Source organism: Eschrichtius robustus, chromosome 4 (assembly GCF_028021215.1).
Source record: "Eschrichtius robustus isolate mEscRob2 chromosome 4, mEscRob2.pri, whole genome shotgun sequence".
Taxonomy (NCBI): Eukaryota; Metazoa; Chordata; class Mammalia; order Artiodactyla; family Eschrichtiidae; genus Eschrichtius; species Eschrichtius robustus.
Window position 1 is genome coordinate 121,674,407 of NC_090827.1, and position 21,715 is coordinate 121,696,121.

The 21,715-nt window shown below is 37.4% G+C and overlaps 1 protein-coding gene across 2 annotated transcripts in view; it reads right to left on the minus strand.

Moving 5' to 3' along the window:
- COL25A1 (collagen type XXV alpha 1 chain) overlaps window positions 1-21,715 on the minus strand; it is a 455,439-nt gene that overhangs the window by 155,811 nt on the left and 277,913 nt on the right. For both annotated transcript variants that reach the window (XM_068542313.1, XM_068542312.1), the window contains exon 5: window positions 10,606-10,623. In XM_068542313.1, coding sequence (XP_068398414.1) covers window positions 10,606-10,623 — 18 coding nt within the window. The remainder of the gene's footprint in view (window positions 1-10,605; window positions 10,624-21,715) is intronic.

Genomic DNA, 21,715 nt, shown 5'->3' on the forward strand with positions numbered 1-21,715 from the left:
AAACAAGATTAGTCTTTGATAATTCTTGAAGCTGATTGAGGGGTCTAGGGCAGTTTATGACACTATTTTCTCTTCCTTTTAAATAAGCCTGAGAATTCCCCAAAGAAGTAGTTACATAATTAAAAATTTAGTTTAGATGACCCTTCTGATCCCTACCAAATAAAGTGTTAGCTTCTGCTTGTGTCCAAAGTCCTCTATTGTCTCATTTTATTTATTTTTTTATTTTTTATTTTTTTTAAACATCTTTATTGGAGTATAATTGCTTTACAATGGTGTGTTAGTTTCTGCTTTATAACAAAGTGAATCAGCTGTATGTATACATATATCCCCATATCCCCTCCCTCTTGTGTCTCCCTCGCACCCTACCTATCCCACCCCTCTAGGTGGTCACAAAGCACCAAGCTGATCTCCCTATGCTATGCGGCTGCTTCCCACTAGCTATCTACTTTACATTTGGTAGTGTATATATGTCCATGCCACTCTCTCACTTCGTCCCAGCTTACCCTTCCCCCTCCCCGTGTTCTCAAGTCCATTCTCTACGTCTGCATCTTTATTCCAAAGTCCTCTATTATCTGCTTCTAACGTTCCTTTTCTGCTTTATCCCCCATGCCACCTCTGCCTCTGTTCCCTTAAGGATCCTGTCCGCCAGTCAGCCTTGAATACCAGCTGTTGTCAGAGTGCCCCTCACTCTCGTCACTTTCTGTACCTTTGCTTATGCCATTCTTTCTGCTGAATAAACATCATCAGTTATCATTTTGCTTAGAATAACGATAGCACAACTTTCTTGAAACTTCTTACCTGGCAACCTGAGCTATGGAGCTACTTGGAAAAAAACACAGTAGGAATCTGAGTTTCTGAAAGAAACATTAGTCCTTGCAGTAAAAGTCCCATCTTTGCCTCCTCTACAATCCCACTATCATTATTGCCAGTCATTGATGGCTCATCTCAGTGACCTCTCTTCCCTGAGCTTTACCTGACCCTCTTTTGGATATGTTCTTTCCCTAGTTTTGAACTCCTAAAGCACTTGTAACTCTTCTATAAAACTTAGCTCGTGCTCACTAGGTATAAGACGTATTCTTCACGCTGAACTACCAGGGCAGGGCCCTTGAGGGCAGGAAGAGATCAATATGTAAGAGAGGGAAATGTAACGAATGCTAACTTTGGAGGCTTTAATATATACAAGCATGGGACCTTTGGCAGGTCACTTAACCTCTCTGAGCCTCAGTTTCTACATCTGTAAGATGGAACAAACAATAGTTAGCTCATATGGGAGTAGTAGGAAGTAATTAAAAGAACGTATGGTCTTCTGTAAATAGTATTTCCCTTCCCCTCCTCTCTTACTAGTTCAAATGTGTAGTTTTGTACCTTATACATGGTAAGTATCCAATAAATATATTAGCAGATTTCCTGCAACAGAGGTTTCTAACAGGACATCAGGGCCAAAAGTAATATTCTCTGAATAGCCTGTTGACAATCAAAAAGTCACAGATAACTGTTATGTCCAACACGCTTCCAATTAATGCTTATGAGGATATGTCTGACTTCAGCTAGAAATTGTCCCTTTCAAGGTCACTACCATTTCTCATTTGTGGACTCATGACTCTAGTTCCAGAAGAGTTAATAGCAAAAGGAATAAACAACTTTGCACAGTCTCTTGAAGACGAAATGAACTCTGTTCAATGAAAGATTTTTTTTTTTTTTCTTACATCTCAAACATGGGCAGATATTTTTGGCTCTCTTCTCCCTCCTGCCTGTGACTCCAAGCTTTTAGAAAGAGTATATTCTATTTTCTCTCTCCCCACATTTTCAATACTGAGTCACTTCAGCCATTGTTTAAACTAGGTTTAAGTTAGGTCTATCCAAAAGAAAGAAGATAGAATAAAACGTTTCTGGAGCTATCTTTCTACCTATTATCTAATAGCATTCTTCCATTGTAATCTCTACACATTCCGAAGAATACATTTTGTATGAAAAATATCATATCAACTGAAATACGACTGGAGATATTTAGAGAGAAAATAAATTTAGCCTATTAAGAATTCTCATAGGATATCAAAATTATCAAACAAAGAAATCCATAAAAACATATGTGAGAAATTACATGTGCATATATAATAAACTTGAGAAAATTTATAAATAAATTTTTTAAAGTTTGAAACACTTCAAACTGAATTAGTTTTAATTCACTGAAGAACAATATTTCTTTTTTTAAAAAACTTTTTATTGAAGTATAGTTAATTTACAATATTATATTAGTTTCAGGTGTACAACATATCAATTCGATATGTTTATAGATTACACTCTATTTAAAGTTATTACAAAATAATGGCTATAGAGAAATAAAGGTTTGTTGTTTAAGCTACCCAGTCTATGGCATCTTGTTGTAGCAGCCTGAGCTAAGACACACATGTACTACTGATGAGTACTGAGCTGAGCTATCAAGGGGGACTCTCTGCGGACCTTCTGAGCTCTCTCCATGTGGCTCTTTGCTCTCTCACCTGCCCCACAAATTCCAGCTGCCTTGACCTCCTCAAGGGTCAGAGACCACTCTGTTTAGGTGCTCCTTGCTGTGCTGCAGCTGAGAAATTCTCTCCAGGCAGTAGGTTTGGGCAATCTTAGGGTTCACCTTGTTTGTTTTCCCTCTCTGTGCTGCCTGTTGTCCAATGCCTTAAAACTGTTGTTTTACATATTTTTTTTCTAGGAGCAGAAGTCTTACAGTATGTTAGTAAACTCAGTTTATACTGTAGATTCAATGCTCCAATGTCTAGTAGGGAAAGTCTTCCCTCATTTTTCTTTTTATTTCAAAACATTCTTGGCCACTTGGCTCCCTTCCTCTTTCATACGAATTGTATAGCCAGCTTACTAAATTCCTTTAAAAAGTCCTCTTGGGTTTTGGATTGGGATTGAATTAAATTTATATAGTATTATGAGATACAACTGATATTCTTACATTTGCATATGCCTTGCCCTTGGATGGGGAAAGTTAATATCATAAAATACTATGAAGAACAATATTTCTAACTAAAACTTTTCGATATCTTTAGAAAGAATTGGACACATAAATGTTTGTTTTAGATACAGAATATATACAATAAGTATATCTAACAGTGATAATCATTTTTCATGAATTTCTTAATTTTAAGATTAAACTACTTATCCTAAACCTCTATCTTTTGAGGCCACTATTCTATTGGATGTTTATCCAGCAGAAGTATCACTATAAGGGTAATATATCTTCATGGCTCTGTCTCAGTGTGAATGCTTATGTGAGAAGGTATGTATGTATGTGTTTAGATTTAATAATAACACTTATATGTGCCATACCCTGTTCCAAGTGCTTCATTAAATCATGTATTAAGTCAAACCAACCATCCTTATTTTACATTGAAAAACTGAAGGAAAAAAATAACTTGCCCAAAGTCAGGCAGCTTGTAAGCTGTAGACCAGGCTGTAAACCCAGGTGTCTGCCCGTGGAGCCCATCTCCTTAACCTTATCCAATGTATTCCATATGTTCCTTTTAAAGTGGATTGTTGGGACTTCCCTGGTGTTCCAGTGGTTAAGAATCCGCCTTCCAATGCAGGGGACGTGGGTTCGATCCCTGGTTGGGGAATTAAGATCCCACATGCTGCAGGGCAACTAAGCCTGAGCATCAAAACTAGAGAAGCCCACGTGCCGCAACGAAGACCCAGCCAGCCAAAATTAAAAAAATAAAATAAAATTTAAAAAGTGGACTGTTAAAGCTGATATTTTCAGTCCTTTCAGTCATTTCATCATCAAATGAATATAAAATTAGCTTTAAATCTAAATTATTAAATATATACATTTATTCAACAAAACATTATTGTGCATTTTCTACATATCAACACTGTATTAAAAAATTGAGATATAGAAATGAGTAAGTTTGGGGAATGAGAACAGCTTCTACGTATGCAAATCAATGTCAGATTAATTATTCATGAAAGGCTTTGTGTTACTCACCTTTATTCAGATAGAATTAAAAGGAATATATTTGGTAGAAAATAAAGCATAAAGTTGGCAATAGAAGTTCTTCAATTAATTTCAGTAGGAAAGAATTCTAAGGTAAAATTAAACTTTGGGATAACGTTACACCAATTCAATACACAAATGACCATGTAAAAATAAAGAGATATGGTTATAGTAAAATAAGTAAGCTGTTGTATTGTATGTACTCTTAATGGTATAAGCTATTTGGAGTACAATGGAGCCTTTCATATCATGTTAACCATTTAGTTAATAAAATACCACAAAAACTAAAACATTAAGACTTTTATAATCATTCTCTTTGTCATATAACCACCACATAAAGTACAGATAATGGGACATGATAATACTTTTTCAGGTCTAACATGATTTATCCAGAATAGACTACATTACTAATTTAATATGACAGTTCTATTATGTAGTGAGTAAAATAAAGACTCTCTGTACACACACACACACACACACGAGCACACGCACATGCACACGCACACACGCATGCATGCATGCAGTCACAGACACATGAATTTCAAATTTCTTGGAGAATGTATATGTCCTCCCCCTGCTCCCAAGTCAGGTTATATGGACCTGACAAAGGCTGGAACACAAACATGAAATATGGGAATTGCTAAAGTGTTAGGTTAGAAGGAGCTTAATATATAATTAAAAACATATGAATGGAAAGCTAAATACTGTCTCCAAATATAGTATTTTTTTCAGGAATAATTCCTTACAAGGCACACACGGCTTTATTTTGTAAATTTTAGTAAAACGTTGTGAAATGGCAACGACAATATCAGAACAACAACAACAACAAAAAGTAAAAAGGGATTTGGGGAAAAAAAGGCAAAGTGACATCTTCCATTTCTTTTCAAGTGCATCTGAACAAGTACAAATGGAAGGCACACGCCTCCATGTGCAGTTGTCTGGTGGTATTTGCTTGTGGTTTTCTCTTGCATTTTTTTCTCACTGAGTAATACAGAATTACACCATGCACGCAACTTTAGTCCTCCAAATTCCTAAGGGAACTATATCTCCTTTATGTTCACATGCAACTCCAAAGGGGAGTTATGAGGAGGGCTTTAAAATTCTAAAAATTTTATGCAAAAGAAGTGCCCTTGGTATAGAAGGGGTACCAATCATTAATATAAGGGTACCAATCATTAATATAATGGTTTCACCATGGAATATACTGATGGAGTTATTTGGGGTGAAGAGAAGGCCGATATATTTTATAAAGTGTGCAAGATAGAATCCTGAGGAGGTTTTTTTTTAAAAAAACGACTAGTTCCTACAATTTGTATTAAATTATTAGTGGGAGAATATTATTGCTTAAGCAATGTGGTGTTACAACCACCATGAACTACTTTCTATAGCTGTCTTGATTGTTAAAAATCAAATCCAAGCTTTGACCCCTACAGATAGATTTTACAAAATAAAGTAATACCTCATAAGTATAGTCCTGGGCTAATGCTATTAGTTTATTTTCGCCAAAGATTAAGTATCAACATGAATAAACTACTATTATGAAAGGAAACGAAGGCATCCAAACCCTCCAAACCATGTGGGTGTGAGATATTAACATTAATACCTGTTCAGAAAAATCTCAGAACTTAGAAACCTCAGGCCAGTTTTACATGGTATTATTGATGACTCATGATATTATTGACTGGGCATTTAGAATTATGAAACGCTGGTAGCTTTCTCTCCTCCTCAGCTTCCTTTTCCTTAAGCTCTTGTATATACCATTTGCAACTCAATAAGATTTCTTGAACTTCTACTACATACAAGGAACTAAGTTAGGTGTTGTGGAGGATAGTGAAGATTGAAGAAAGCATAGATCCCACTCTTGAAGATCATAAAAGCTAGTAATAAAGAGAGAAAAGGTGTTTATAAATAACTATGATACAACAGAAAGAGGAAAAGGGAGGGAGGGAATTAATGTTTACTGAGTGCCTGTCACGTACTAAACTGTGTTAGAAGTTATACATGTGTTATTTCAATCCTCACAGCCTTTGTTGGGAGAAGACATGATCATCTCTGCTTTATAGATGGGGGAAATGAGACTCAGAGTGACTGAGTAACTTGCCCAAGATCACAGAGCTTCTAAGTGGAAGAGCTAGGGTTTGACTTATGAGCTGTCTGGCTTCGCTGTCTATGCCCCCTCTGTTTTAAGTGTAAAGTAATATAAAAAGGTGTACAGATAAAATGCTGTGGGGATTCAGCAAAAGGAAGAAAGTACATTCAGCTAAGGGAGAGTAACGACATCTTGATGGAAGAAGTAACATGTAAGTATGAAGGGCTATCATATTTGGATGTGTGGAAACTAAGTGTACCTAGGGGCTAGGAGAGAAGCAGTTCTGGAGAAAAGACTGGTTTAAGAAAAGGCAAATGAAGGAAAACATATTTGAAGTGAAAAAAGTAAATGTTTTGATTCAGTTTGGATGAAGCATTGTCCAAACTGACGTCCAGAAAGAAATTTAATGAAAAATCAGTAGGAGGTAGTGCTGGAAAAACAGGCCAAATCAAAGGATTTGAATGTCAGGTAAGGAACTAAATGGTAGTTATATTGAGATTCAAAGTTTGGGAGTCAGAAGAATGACATAATCAGAAACGTGATAGAAAAAGACATATATATGTTGATATTGGTTGATGCTACACTCAGTCCCAACCCTTGATGTCTCCACTATACAGACAGGAAAAAGCTAAATGTTCAGTTTCTTGACTCAGCTCCCTTACAGCAGAGACTGGCCAGGCAACAGGCATGTGTTCACAGTGGGCAGAATGGCAATGCGGAAGTCATGGTCAAGAGAAATAGAAATGGAGAGTCCCTCTCAGGTAGGCAGTGAGCTAGAGGCAGCTAACTGTTCGGTCAGGCATTAACAAGGCTGCACAGAGCATGTGCACCATGACTGTAATACCCGGCAGTAGAGAGGAAAGGAAAAGGAGGACCTGGGATGAAGACGGTAACGGAGAAAGGGAATGTAGGCAAGAGGAACCAGGAAAGGACTCAGTCATCAGAACAGGGGTGCCTAGATCTGGGCACAAACCCAATTACTAGAACAAAGGCATGGCACCAGGACTACACTTAGAGCAATGGCATTGATGCTGGGTCACCTGCATGTTGGAAAAAGGCCTCCTTAAATGCCTCATGTCCAAGGTCCCAAGGAAACCTGGAGATTAACCAGATGTACAGACACAGAGCAGGACTTGCATGTGTGGTTAAAGTCATCCTTGGAATGGTGGGTCTGCAGAATTGACAGAACTTTGACACTCTACTTGACTGTTAATATTAAAAGAACAGAGACTGAGTCTGTCTTGTTCACAATTTCACAGCCTTACCATTTGTGCCTTGTACCTAATAGAGGCAAAATAGATACTTGAGTTATTGAAATGAATTATGTTAATATGAATTTATGGAAAAAATATCAGGGTGACTTTCATGTCAATAGATTAACTTTGCCCCACCCCCTGAATAATTCCCATTACCTCTAGGTTGAAATACAAATGGTCATCTGTCTTTTTTTCAAATTTCTTTCCCTTCCTTACTCTCTGTTGCCATTTGTTCTTTTTTCTCTTTCTACCCAATCATTTTTTCAAGTCTCTGTGACATTATTTACTCTAACCCATCCCTTTTCCTCTCCAAGAATTTGATTTCCTCTGATTCAGTGGATTCACAGCAATATTCTCTCCATTCATTCCCCTGCCTCTTTTCCCATCTTAACCACAGCTGCTAGAACTGCCTTTTTTTCTTTCTAATATCCTTTCACCATCTCATTTCCCTTGTCAAGAACCATTTTCTCACCCATTTAGGTAAACGCATAGATTCACCTCTCTTCCTTAGGGCCTATTTTCGTATTCAATTTCATACTGTCACTGTAACAGTGTAACTGCTATTTAGCTTTCTAGTCTTTGCAATTTTTTAGCAATTTAAGCTAAGTCCAGCCAAGCTGTCTTCAATTTTAGGAAGATGATCAGAACTCCTTGATTATAAGACATTTTCCCTTTTTCCCACTGGTCTGCAAAATAAAACCCTATTAATCTGGAAGTCCTTACTAAATAATGTGTGATATCGAAGCAGCAGAATTGAGTTTCACTGGCCAAGGAAGAGTTTTGCATCATATAACAATGTGAATAAGACGAGGTGGTGATGTTCAATCTATGCAAGAAAACACTCACTGACATGAAGATTTGCATATGAATAACAAGCAGAACAAAGTTAACAATCATCTAGTACTAAATGAAAACTTCATTAAGAATTCTCTAATTTAAAATCTAAAATTGGAAGTTTCTTCTGAAAAATACTATAATGATGTAGGGATAAGAGGTAGGTCAGACTTTTCCTTGGGGACATAGCAACAAAACTCTTTGCCTATTTTTCATGGCATAGAAAGACAGTGTGAGGGTATCTCTTGTCTTCTCATTTCCCCTCATACCTATCCTTCCTGAATCCATTGCTTTCCTTTTGCTGTGACACGAGGAAGGCATTTTGGAAGAAATGATCATGTGACTTGAGCGTCCACTAAAAGCAAAATTGTAGCCAAAATGAAGGAAAACCAGAGCAGATCACCTTTTGAAAATGCCAGTCCTATCCTCCTTCAAAATTTCTAAAATTTTCAAGTATAGGCAGTTAGGTAGACTATTTTTCTGAAGAGCCATAGTAAATATAAGACTTGCTGTGAAGGTATTCTGAAGTGCCATGATATACCTTCAAATCTTAGCTACAGTGAACCATCCATAGGTGTTCCTGGTTCTGACCATCCTTGGCTTCCTGTGCTGGTTTATCATCTTTCTTCTGCTCACTCACTGTGGCTGTGTAGTCAAGATTTATTATGACCATGTTCTTCCTTTCACAGTTATCCTCTTTAAAGTCTCATTAATTAATATGCTTTTAATGCTGTGTTTTGTCCAGTTTTCCAAGTCTTTATATCCATATCTGAGTTTTCCACTCTGTTTTTCCTATAGGACACTTGCACTTGGATGTTGTAGCAGATGTAGGTGCCAACACACACCACTGCCTCCCTCCAAGACGGTGCTAGAATAAAGGTCCCGTATGTTCCTACTGCTTCCTGCATTCCTCGAGTAGCTGCAGTGTGCTGTACCTTCTGGGGCAGGCCAGAAGTGCCAGGGAGTTACCACCCAGGCACGACTCTTACCAATGAAGGGCGGGAAATCAGTGCATCAACTTCCCTACCCTCAGTGGGGAGATTCTGAGGCAAGCTCTACACTGTCTCTCCTAGGTTCCTCATATGTCTTATATATGAGTATATATTATACATATACATATTCTTATAGGTTCACACACACAGATATATATAGATATGTATATATACAGAATAAGAAGGGATTAAAAATACATATCTCTTAGATCTAGATCTAGGATAATAATACTTTCAGGGCTATTGTAGCATTAAATAAAATAAAGCATGCAAAGCACCTTTTACTTTGTCTTCATCTCATAATGTAGCAGTTTCAAATTTAGGGAATAAACTACAACTTTCTTTTGTGGGTTTTTTTCCCTCCAATAATTAGCTTGAGATAACTTAGAATATAAGAGTGACAATTATAAATAGAGTATTCTCTGATGTAAATATAAATTAATTACTTTTCAAGATATTTCTCATGAGTAGTGTGAAAAGGACTGTTCTCCTTCCTGAAGGCATTTTTGTTTATTTCATTGGACATCCTTAAATTCAGAGCTCATAAAAACTATAAATAATATTATCATGGTCTAGTATGAGAATTAGCACACGATAGACAATTTATGATATTGATTAACAAAGATACCATGAAGATCATTTATTTACGAAACAATCTAGGACAGAAATAACATTCAGTATATCGAGGGGAAAGAGACGTAAAGGGAACTCAATAAATAACTATGTTATTTACAGGTATTATAGTGTTAAAGGTAAAACATTAATAATGCCATTTCCTTCTCTCTAGGTTCCTACTGACTACAATAAGTGAGTTTGTTGTTTTTTACTGACTCTTCATTTCTGACAACTCCCTTCTTTTGTACTTTCATCTTTTTACACATTCCTCCCCTCCCTAATATTTCCTCATTTTCTTCATTATGATTTAGGGCCGAAAGACTGTCTGTTGACTGCATTCACATTTAATTATAAACCATGTATTCAGTAGTTAGTTTATATTGAAATGTAGAACGAATTCAATATCTGTCTATAATGAATCAAAAGCAGATGGTAGGATCACAATCTAAATAATCAGTCTGTGTGTATTTACAACATTAATAGTAATGATTAATCAGTACTTCACGCAAACAAGTTCATACCCGACATCTGCTACTAAATTATTTTATCTTACATGAAAGTCCTGTGGCACTGTCTCAGATCAGTTAAGAGTTTTGCTTTATATGATAGTACATTGTTAAACTTGCCATCTGGTCCAACAGCTGATGTGGCTCATACAACCCTTAAGAGGCCCTGAAGCTTTACTCCTGGGAAATATTTGGTCTACTGTGTGGTGTCATGATTACTGGTTCATAACTTTTTTATATCCTTTGAAAAGAATTGCAGAAAAACCTCCACTCTGGGAAAATCCTAATTGAAATTGATTTGTTAGAAGAAAAAGAGTTCACTTACCTCAGGACCAGGCTGACCCTGAAATTGAAAAGAAGAAAAAAAGAAAAAGAATTACAAAATTGTTTCTTAAGTGAATAGTTTCAGTACCAAAATTTAAACTAGTTCTGAATATCTTTTCAAAATATTTCTGAAGATAATAATACCTAACTACTGACAAATCTCACTTGTGTTTTTAAAAAAGTTATGTTATATCTTAATATTTTCACTCTATGTTATTTATCTAAAATCTTGATATTATGGTCATTTTATGTAATTCCAAAATGACTCAAGAGTTTTAGTATGCTCTAGAATTAAAATGGAGAAAGAGAAGGCAAAAGGTGAAATACATCTCACATTATAATAATGAGTGGGTTACATAAAGGGAAGGTCTTCTAGCACAGACTATTTTTATGAGCTGCATATTCAGAGATGGCACAAAGTGAAGAAAAAAGAGGCAGATATTTTAGTTTTAGAATTCACTGGCACTTTAAATTTCTCATTGTTTCAATAATATTTTACGTCAATTTTAAAAAATAAACATCTATCTTTTACTCTGCATAATCTAGCCTAAGGGCATTTTTAAACAGATATGAGAGGTCTTCGGCTCAATTAAAGTGCATCATAACTCCTCATACAATCAATAGATTATGTAACCTCTGGTCAATCGGATTTACTTTGAATGTTACTTTTTTGTTGCTTAAGCTGATAAAAATTTCCAAGCAGCATAACTGCAAATTCTTCTCACTAAAGGAAAATCACCTGTGAATAAAAGTATTGATTACATATCACCTTCTTAAAATCTCCAATTGGGTTTTGTGTAAGATGAGATGAAAGAAAAAGTTCACACCGAGTTAGGGAATCTTAAAAAATAAATAATGTATAATCTCATTCTATCAGCTGTATGCCACTGGGTATTGCACAAAAAAGCATGGACCTAATCCAACTCCCAGAGAAGACTCTCTTTCTCTCTCAGTCCCTCTCCAGGCTTGGAATTTCTCTAGGTACTTGCCTTCTAACTGACTGGGGATAAAACAGATGATTTCCAAGAGCTTTGTCTGAAAATGTGGTTGGCTAGATTTTATCTAATCAAACCAGGAAGGGGAGCTACACCAAGTTACTGTGGATGTTACTCACCCCACTCCTGACTCTTTTAGTGATGGAGAGGGAGAAAGAAAATACCATTCATTCATTCCTTACTGAGTCCCAGGCAACTCTGGGTATGTTACTCCATTTATTCCTTAAAACTGCCTTGCATTTTATAAATGAAGAAACTGAAACTCATAGAAATAAGTTAAAAATCACACAGCCTATAGTTGGAAAAGCCAGAATTTAAACCCAAAACTGATTCCAGAGTTCATACATTTTGCACCAGGCCATTTTGCCTTTCACTCTGGAAGTTTAAACTCACAGCTATATGCAGACTTGCTCAGATCAACAGTGGTCCCAGGGCACTCTTTGCGTGAGTGGACACTAAACTTCCCAGCCACTCCCGGGCTGCAACAGTGTGAACCTCTGCTTCCAGATGCAGACCTAGGACCAGCAGGCACCCAGCCTCTCAACTGACACCTGTACAGAAACCAGGTCAGCAAAGCTTCTTGAGGGCAACAGACAGCCCTAACCTCAGCTCTAAACATGGAGAACCTACAAGTGCAGGGCTGTGCACCTCCATGTAAATATGCATCTTCCCAGATCCATGTAATGGATGAAATTACAGTATGTGCTCACTTGCACTTGCATTCTCACTCTCTCTCTGGATACTTTAAGCTTCTGATCTTTCCGAACTTTCAAACTAATGCAAACTCAGAAATGTGAACATGCATCTTTTTAAGAACCTCAGAATACATTACCTGTCTTATATGGTTTTTTGGGTTTTTTTTTTTTGTAAAAACTAAAACATAGGATTCTCTAAAATCAGAAAGAATTTCTTCAAAGGAATATATTTTAGCATCATTGCTGAGATTTTTTTATTCCTATGGCTGTTTTACAAATTATAGGCTTTTCCTGTCTGCCTCTAAAAAGTGGCATTTCTGCCATTACGTTGAACAAATGATTTTAGCACAATGTGTGTATACATTTGTATGTTATTATATACAAATATACATTGTATTATGAATTTTATGTTAATGATAGTGAGAACAAATAGTAAATGACAGTGAGATTAAAAAGTTGACTCTTACATAGGCATTGGAAAGTATGTAGCACCAGGGAACTCAGATTACCTTAACATGTGATATGAATTTCAGGTGTGTTTGGTGTGTGTACAAGTATGCGTGTATGTGTAGGGTGGGGAACGTGAAAAAGAGAGATGGAAGTGGGTTGGTAGAGAGGCTTTCCAGAAAAACGATGCATACGACATGGCAAATCTGGCAACGCTCCCTAAAACGTGGATTACACAAGGTAAGACTTACAAATCGTACACAAGATTCCAGGGCTGCCTACACCAAGTCTTCTCACTGCGTGTGATATAACAATCTATTCACTAGGAGACACCCAGAATACCTGTAAGAAAACAGTCTAGCAGCTGGAGTCTCGTAGTCATGGTAGTAGAGCCATCTGGCCAAACGAGCAAAGTGATGGAGGAGTGGTGTCAGTGGGTGGAGAAGTGTTAGTTTCCCCCGCAGGAGAGCAGAGCATAGAGGGAGAGTAGACAAGAGCCCAAGAAGAGCATCTCAGAAACTCCCTGGTGACTGAGGGCACTGTGCGAGGAAGACTTCTTCACACACAGATCGCCCAAAGAAGTATCTCAGAATTTCTTTAAATTGCCTCTGAGTAGTTCATTGAGCAATACACGTATTTTCATTCACTAGTGGATCTTTTTCAAGTCTATTCTAATTTGTAGGTAGTGAACATTATTAATAATCAAAACTGAAAGTTAATTTCTTTCGGTTTTCTAAAATGCACTCTAAATGAGTAGTTGAAAATTATGATTAAGGTTCGCAAAATACAACTTAATTTGTAAAAATGGAATTCCTGAAAAGGACCTTTTTCCCCAAGCAAATCACCAAAATGTTTCTAAAAATAAAAACCTGAATCTAGTATAATCAAGAGCCATGCCAAGGGAAATAGTTAAATCACAGAAATACTGAAGTTTGGAACATACATGTAAAGAAGGAGCAAGCTGAGTGTTCCGAGTGGCTGGTTTACAGTAAGCCCAGTGCAATGCCCCCAAGGCAGCTAAGGCACCAGTGTGAAGAAAAAGAAGCAGAAGGAGGAACTGACTTTAAAATGTGGTAATCAGAAAAGTATGGTGGAAAACAATCAGCCAGTAGCTGATGCTTGACAGAAAAGTGTTCAAAGCAAGTTGAAAGTTTCGCGAGGCAAGTAAACCACAATGGAACGTGATAAATGACATGACATATCACTGGAGTAGGTACTGTTACTTTAGGCAATTAAAGAGCAATATTAACCATTCTTTGTTAGGCTGTTATCACAACTATGGTTGCCAGAAAGTACTAACACTCTTCTCTAAATCGACAAAGTCATTTAGATTTCTGACTGAGGCAATTAGTTTCAGTACATGATACTTTTTCATGGCTGGTAATTCTGTGTCATTCATTTTCAAATGGGAGGAATGCTGTTTTTCCATTAGCACATGCACAGATAGGCACACAAAATTTGTACTTTTAAAATACCATCTTACTTTGAAATACTGAGTCGGATAACAGACCCACATATATCTTTACTGTGATACATTTTAAATAAAATTGCCTTCACTTACAAAAACTTGATTAGTATTGTTCACGCAACTCTAAAAGGTGCTACCTCTGCTTCAAGGTAATTAGAAAGAAATCACTTCAATAACTTAGAAACTCCCCATTAAGAAACTCAACCTTTACTACCACTTTTAGTACCCTCAGATTCAGATTTATTTCATTGTCTTGAATTGAAAGAAAAAATACTTCAAAATAATAATTTCTATGATTTTGCATTTTGGAACCCTTCCTGTCTAAAAAGATCATTTGACAATGATTACCATAACTTTATTATCTCTTGAAAATTCTCAAATTCACATATTCAGATGTCAAGCTTATTTTTCTTTTCAGAAGAAAATAGCACCTGAAGTAAGCACCCAGGTAAAGCTTTAGAATGACATCACAGGAACTTTGAGTGGCAACAGGATTATTCTGGTGGCAGAGGTTCTGAGGACCAACAGGAATCCTATCATGGAACTATCTCAATGGGATCACTTAACCTTTCAAGAGTCGCAGTTTGACCTAAAGTCTGTGCCAGTAAATAGAACAGATGTACTCTACACTTGCAGCCAGGAAGCAGGAATCTTGCTCATCTTCCCTTCACATTTAATTCCCAATATCCCAGTGCCCAAGTTATAAGGTGCTTCAGAAACAATCACTGAATTGCTGAAAGATGAGAATATTTTGACTGATCCAAAAATGATTTACAATATTTTTAGAGAACCATTAGGAAGTTGACTATCCTTACATTACAGGGTTGTATTTTCAAAATGTAGCTTCTTAATCTCTTGGCTTCTGCTCACTGCAGAATAAACACATCTATGTCAAAGAGGAAGTCTCCTCCCTCAGTGGAATCTTCTTCAGATAATAGAGATGGAACTAAGGCAGAAGCCTGCAGAGGCATCAGAGGAGGATTTAGATACCTACATATGTGCCTCAGAACAAAAAGCATGAGAGTGCTATCTTGAAGAAAAATCACTCCCTAGTTTGATTAAACCTCCACATCTAACTAACGTGAGAATATTATATCAAATTACTTTGTAAATTATAAAATGCTCCACAATTATAGCATGGCAATTTAAAGTAGGCTATAAAACCAACACCAACAATTCATTCAACTAATTCAAATTTAGTTAAAAAGTGTCTATTAATTTTAAAAACAAATTAATATGCAAATGCTAAACTACAGAGGAAAGCAATTGAAGAAATAAAGCATTACAGATTATGTGTGTTAATTAAAAAATGGCTTTGCAAAGACTGCATAATCTTTCAAAGTCTATAAGCTGCTCATGCTTCCAAAGACTCCTACGCGCTTGACTGAGACAAACATTATTCATAATTTACATTGCCTGTTGTGTTACCCTACAGGATAGATATTAATAATTCTTACCTTAGCCACAGTCACATAATATGACTTAGACTATTTCAATTTAAGGTTTTCTTTTAAGAAATACTTAACCCTTGGTGGTTTTAATTCTGGGAAGGAAAAGTCATATTCTACTCAAGAGGAAAATAAATAGCTATAGTCTCAAGCCTGGTGGATGTCATTTTATTTTAATTTGAAAGAGAAAGAGAGCGAGAGCAAACATGGAGATGGTTTTGTTGGGTTCAATGTAAAGAAAACAAAAATTCATTCAAAACTTGGAAGATTTCTTCCATGATATTTGCCTTTTGTAAATAAATAACATGACTTATTTAAAGATTTACTCATATTTAAGCAGATTAAGTCCTTCCCACAATAATTTTAAAACATTATTATATTTTCTAACACCATACTATTTTTAGCTTTCTTATGATTAAATGTTCATAATGGGAACATAAGAAAAGTAAAGAATTTTATCATGTGCATTTTTTGTCATTAAAAATTTCACATACAGAGCATAAGAAAGATAAAGACTCCATTTATGCATTAATTTACAATATTAAATTGTACTGGATGCCTAATATTCCACTGAGGTTGATCTTTGGTATTATAAACAGTGTTTACATATTTCTATATAAATATCTGACTATTCTGATTATTTCCTGATGATACAACACAGATAATGCAGTGTTATTCCAATTATAAACTTCATATATTTTATTTGTTTATATTGTAGTATATAAAATACAGATTATATATATTTTCTAGGACATAATTCTACATGTGTATGCATATGTATTTATTCAGACATATATTTGTAAATCTATCTATATGAAGAGAGAAAGAGAAAGAAAGAAGAAAGAAAGAAAGAAAGAGAGAGAAGGAAGGGAAGGAAGAAAGGGAGAAAGGAGACAGAAAGGGAGAGAGGGAGGAAGAGAGAAAAAATATATGAAAATAGTGGCTATCTCTGGGTGGTGGAATTATGAGTAATTATTTCTATCTTTAGAGTTTTCTAGACTTCACAAAATTTTACTAGCCCCATGTCTTGATTATAAAAATATTTCTTAGCACGATACCTAATTCACCGCAGAAAACTTTTAAACAGAACCTTAAGTCAAATTTTTTCCATACCAGATTCATTCACTCAAAGATCTAGGTCAGTGATTTTGAATTCCATTTTCCAACTTTCTCCCAATTCAGGGTGTTTTTAGTTACTTGGAAGAATCTGAAAAATTCTTAAAACTATTCTTTAAAATTCAATAAGTAAGGTTTTTAAATTCACCTTCTGTGTATGCCCCACATCATTTCTAGGAGTAGGGTTGGGGTAGAGACAGGGGCAGGAGAGTTTTAGAGTCCAGCACCACCTATAGGAGGTCATGGTTCCACATACACTGGGGATCCCTGCTCAGTTGAGTTTGCTGGGAATCTTTGCAATTTTGCAGGCCAAAATATTTGGGTTTTGGGATTTAGCTGTATTATTTTATAAAGCCATTTAAAGCAGTGGTCCCCAACCTTTTTGGCACCAGGGACTGGTTTCATGGAAGACAATTCTTCCACAGACCGGGGTGGGGGGATGGTTTTGGGATGACTCAAGTGCATTACATTTACTGTGCACTTTATTTCTATTATTATTACATTGTAATATATAATGAAGTAATTATACAACTCACCATAATGCAGAATCAGTGGGAGCCCTGAGCTTGTTTTCACTTGCCACTCACTGATAGGGTTTTGATATGAGTCTGCAAGCAACTGATTTATTATGGTCTCTGTGCAGTCAAACCTCTCTGCTAATGATAATCTGTATTTGCAGCTGCTCCCCAGCACTAGCCTCACCACCTCAGCTCCACCTCAGATCATCAGGCATTAGATTCTCATAAGGCGCGTGCAACCTAGATCCCTCGCATGCACAGTTAATTAGTGGGGTTCGCACTCCTAAGAGAATCTAATACCACCACTGATCTGACAGGAGGCGGAGCTCAGGCAGTAATGCGAGCAATGGGGAGCCGCTGTAAATACAGATGAAGCTTCGCTCGCTCACCTGCCGCTCACCTCCTGCTGTGTGGCCTGGTTCCTAACAGGCCATGGACCGGTACCGATCCGGGGAACCCTGATTTAAAGGACTTACGCTTTTGGATATAAATGTGTATCAAACTTCTAAAACATACTACATCTCCAAGCCTTTTCACCAAGTGGCATGGAATCAGGAAGGTGTAAATAAATAAGTTTACAAACATATGTTTAATAGGATACAATAAATACGTGGAATACACATGAGTAGAGACACCTGCTCAGCTTCCACTGTTTTGAAAACACACATCTTTTAAAGAATGCAAAAACCATTTTTACTGCCCAACCAATTTTTCTTAAATTGTATATAATGAATAATTTGGTTTCTGCCGTGTTTATTAACATCTTTGAAAGTGTGTTATTTTGATTGCACCAGATAAATACTGGAAGCCAATTTATAAACATCTCTCAGTCTGATTAAAATTTATATAAGTGCCCAATCCAATTTTCTAAATTTTGTGCGAAAAAAATGGATTTAGTGCTCTCTGCAGCTGTCTTAGACGTTTGTGTTAATAAATGCGTTAATAAAAGCAGAGTCAATTGATAACGTGTGAGTCGCATAATGCTTATTGCTCCAGTGAAAACCCTAAAAATGGAAACCTACCACAAAATTTGGGCAGAGAGGCTCTGCAAGCTGCGAAGCTTGTGTGCTTTAGAGACCAAGATGTTTAGGACTGCCTCATAACAGCTATCACTTACTGACTACCACAAGACACCAGGGGCTTTACAAATGGCATCTTGGTTACAATAACTCTACAAATTAGGGCTCATTTCCATCATTTTATAGTTGAACAAACCCAGTCACACAGCTTCAAAAAGGGGAAACTGGAATATGGACATGGGTTTGTCTGACTTGAACCCTTTCGTGCTCTCACTTGTATCATGCTGGTGACTGAAGCCATGAGCTTGGGCAAGATTACCCAGAGGAACAGGTAGCAGTCATCCTTAATCCTCTTTTGAATTGGATAAGAGCTATAGCTGCTCTAGCTAGAAATATCCATACAGGAAAAACTTAATTTTGCATACACACAACAAACCCCTTAAGTCCATCCATGGATTCTCTAGCAAATCATTCATCCCAGGTCAAGAATCCCTGGGTAGACAAAGATAAACATTTTAGGGGAAAGAGACGAAGAGCGTCTCCAAAGGACACTGAGGAGGAAAAGAATTAAAAACAATAACAACAAACACGAGTTTATAAAGCCAATACTGAAGAGAATTTCAAAAAGAGAAATTAAAATGAGGATTGGAAAGAGTCCATTGCATTTAACCATTAGGAAGTCAGAATATTTATTATAATTGTTTGAGCAGTGAGGTGAGAAAATTAAGACAAGAATAAGCTCCAGGGCTTCCCTGGTGGCGCAGTGGTTGAGAATCTGCCTGCCAATGCAGGGGACGTGGGTTCGAGCCCTGGTCTGGGAGGATCCCGTTATGCCGCGGAGCAACTGGGCCCGTGAGCCACGATTAACTGAGCCTGCGCGTCTGGAGCCTGTGCTCCGCAAAAAGAGAGGCCGCGATAGTGAGAGGCCCCGCGCACCGCGATGAAGAGTGGCCCCCGCTTGCCACAACTAGAGAAAGCCCTCGCAGAGAAACGAAGACCCAACACAGCCATAAATAAAATAAATAAATAAATTTTAAAAAAAAAGAATAAGCTCCAGAGGTGGCAAGCAGGTGTCATACCAAGTGGCAACTCTGGTTGTGAATGGCCACCTGGAATAATGTGTTAAAAGAAGATTCTGAGGTTGGGTTATAGAGTTTGGGAAATGGCACTGGGATTAATCAGCAATGTCTACAGAAGGCAAAAGGTGGAAAGCATGTGTACCAACTCTTTGCCAATCTCAGTAGACAGTTCTTTTGAGTATCTGTGTATAAAGGGAAGAACAGAAACAGGATAGTAGCTAAAAGGGATATAGAGTTGGAGAAAAATTTTTTGTTTATTTGTTTTCACAGTAGGTGGGAAGGATTTGAAAATGTTTGCAAACTGACAGAAAACTATTAGCTGAGAGGAAAGAAATGGCTTGTAGAGCAAAATCAATATACAAGAGAACACAAAAAGAAGTGGTGTCAGAGAATCAGGGTGAGGAGAAAGGGTATCCTTTTGTCTAAGAAGAGGAGAAAGAAAGTGAAGACAAATGCAAATACATTTGGATGTACAGGGGCAGAAAATGGAAGTATTCCTAGCCCTAAATCTCAAGACATTCTGAAGTAGAAGTCTTCTGAGTGTGGGATGGAGGTGGGAAAAGTAAGGTTGATTATTTATTTATTCATTCAATCAATATTTGTTAAGCCACTCCAGTGGGCCAGCCATTCTTCAAGTACTAGGAATATGGTAAATGTAATAAATAAAAGAGAGTCCCTGCCAACAAAGTCCCACCTGCTTGTGGGGGGAGACGGACTGTAAGAGAATGTTTATAAATAATGCTGCAGGTGGCCATAATGGCTAAGAAGAAAAATATATGAGGATAAGGAGAGTAGAGTAGGAGGGTACCATTTTATAGGGTGGTCATGGAAGGAACAGAGGAAAAGAGGGAAAAGGAATAGCAAGAGGAAAGTCCTATAAGGAGATAGGGTCTTCCAGTCACTGACAGTGGGTCTGGAGTGGAGGGAGCGATGGGAACGGGGCAAGGTGTGCAGTCATAGAGGTGGAAGATCCAGGTCATGTGGAACTTTGTAAGTCATGATAAGAACTTGGCTTTTAATTGGGGTGAGATAGAAAGCCTTCAAGAGGAGCTTTGGTACAGAGAAGTGACATAATCTGAATTATATTTGAAAAGGATAGTGTTCACTGTGGGGAAAAGAGTGTAAGAAGGCAAGAGTGTAAGTATGGAGGGAAGTTAAGAGGCTTTGTAGTAATCCAAGTAAAATGTAAATGATGGGATGGGCCAGGATAGTAGTGGCAGAGGACAAAATGGTTAGATCCTGCATATATTGTGAAGAAAGTGGTGCCAGATTTGCAGATAGATTGAACGCCGGGTGTGAGAAAAAAGGAGTCAGGAGTGACTCCAAGATCTGACTGGAGCAACTAAAGGAAGGAGATGTCATTTACTGCTGTGCTGAACACTAAGAGGAGCAGCTTTGGAGAATTTGGTTTTGGACATGTTCGGGAGATCTGTGAAAGAGCCATGTGCGGATGTTGAGTAGATACTTGGATATACAAGTCTAGAGTTCATAGGAGAAGTCCAGGTTGGAGATATAAATCTGGGAGCCTTTGACATATAGATAATATTTAAAACCATGCGATTATATGTGATCACCTAGCAACAAGTGAATGTAAATAAGGAGGAAAAAAGGTTCAAGGACCGAACCTTCCAGCACAACATTTAGAGACCATGAAGAAGTAAAAGAACTTGCAAGGCTGAGAAGGAGCGAGGTAGGAGGAGCACCTTGAAAGAGTGATACCCAGCAAGGAGATAGGCAAGAAAAGGACTTCAACAAGCAGGGGGCACTTGGCTGTGTTGAATATGGTCCAGTAAAATTTAAAAGGAACCCTGATCCCTGAATTTGTCATGGTGAAGGTAATCAGTGACCCTAACAAGAGCGTTTCAGTCAGCAGAGTGGTAGAGATTAATGGTCAGGGACAGTTCGTCCCTTGTGGCAGGAGGAAAGGCGGGTACAGATCTAAGTAAGTTATCAGATTTGGTGGTGGGAGTGTATAGAATTATATTCTGATGGTTTCTATTTTCTCAGAGAAATAACAAACAATACTTGCAACAAAGTTAAATGGGAAGGAGACGCTGGAGGATTCAGGAGCAAGAAAAATGTTTGAAATAGCTAAGAAAGTTAGAGAGGGACTGGATTACAGACACGGACAGCACCACGCATCTTGAGATTAGTGGTTGTGAGCTGAAAATGAGACCAGTTAGCAGAGCTGTTTTTCTCCATCTGTATTCAGCTCTGTGGATGCAGGTGCAGAGCGGAGGGTGAGTTGGATTTAAGTAGGTTTGAGGTCTCCCCAGGCCAGGACAGAGGGCGAGGAGTTACAGGTGTATACATACAAGAGCACGAG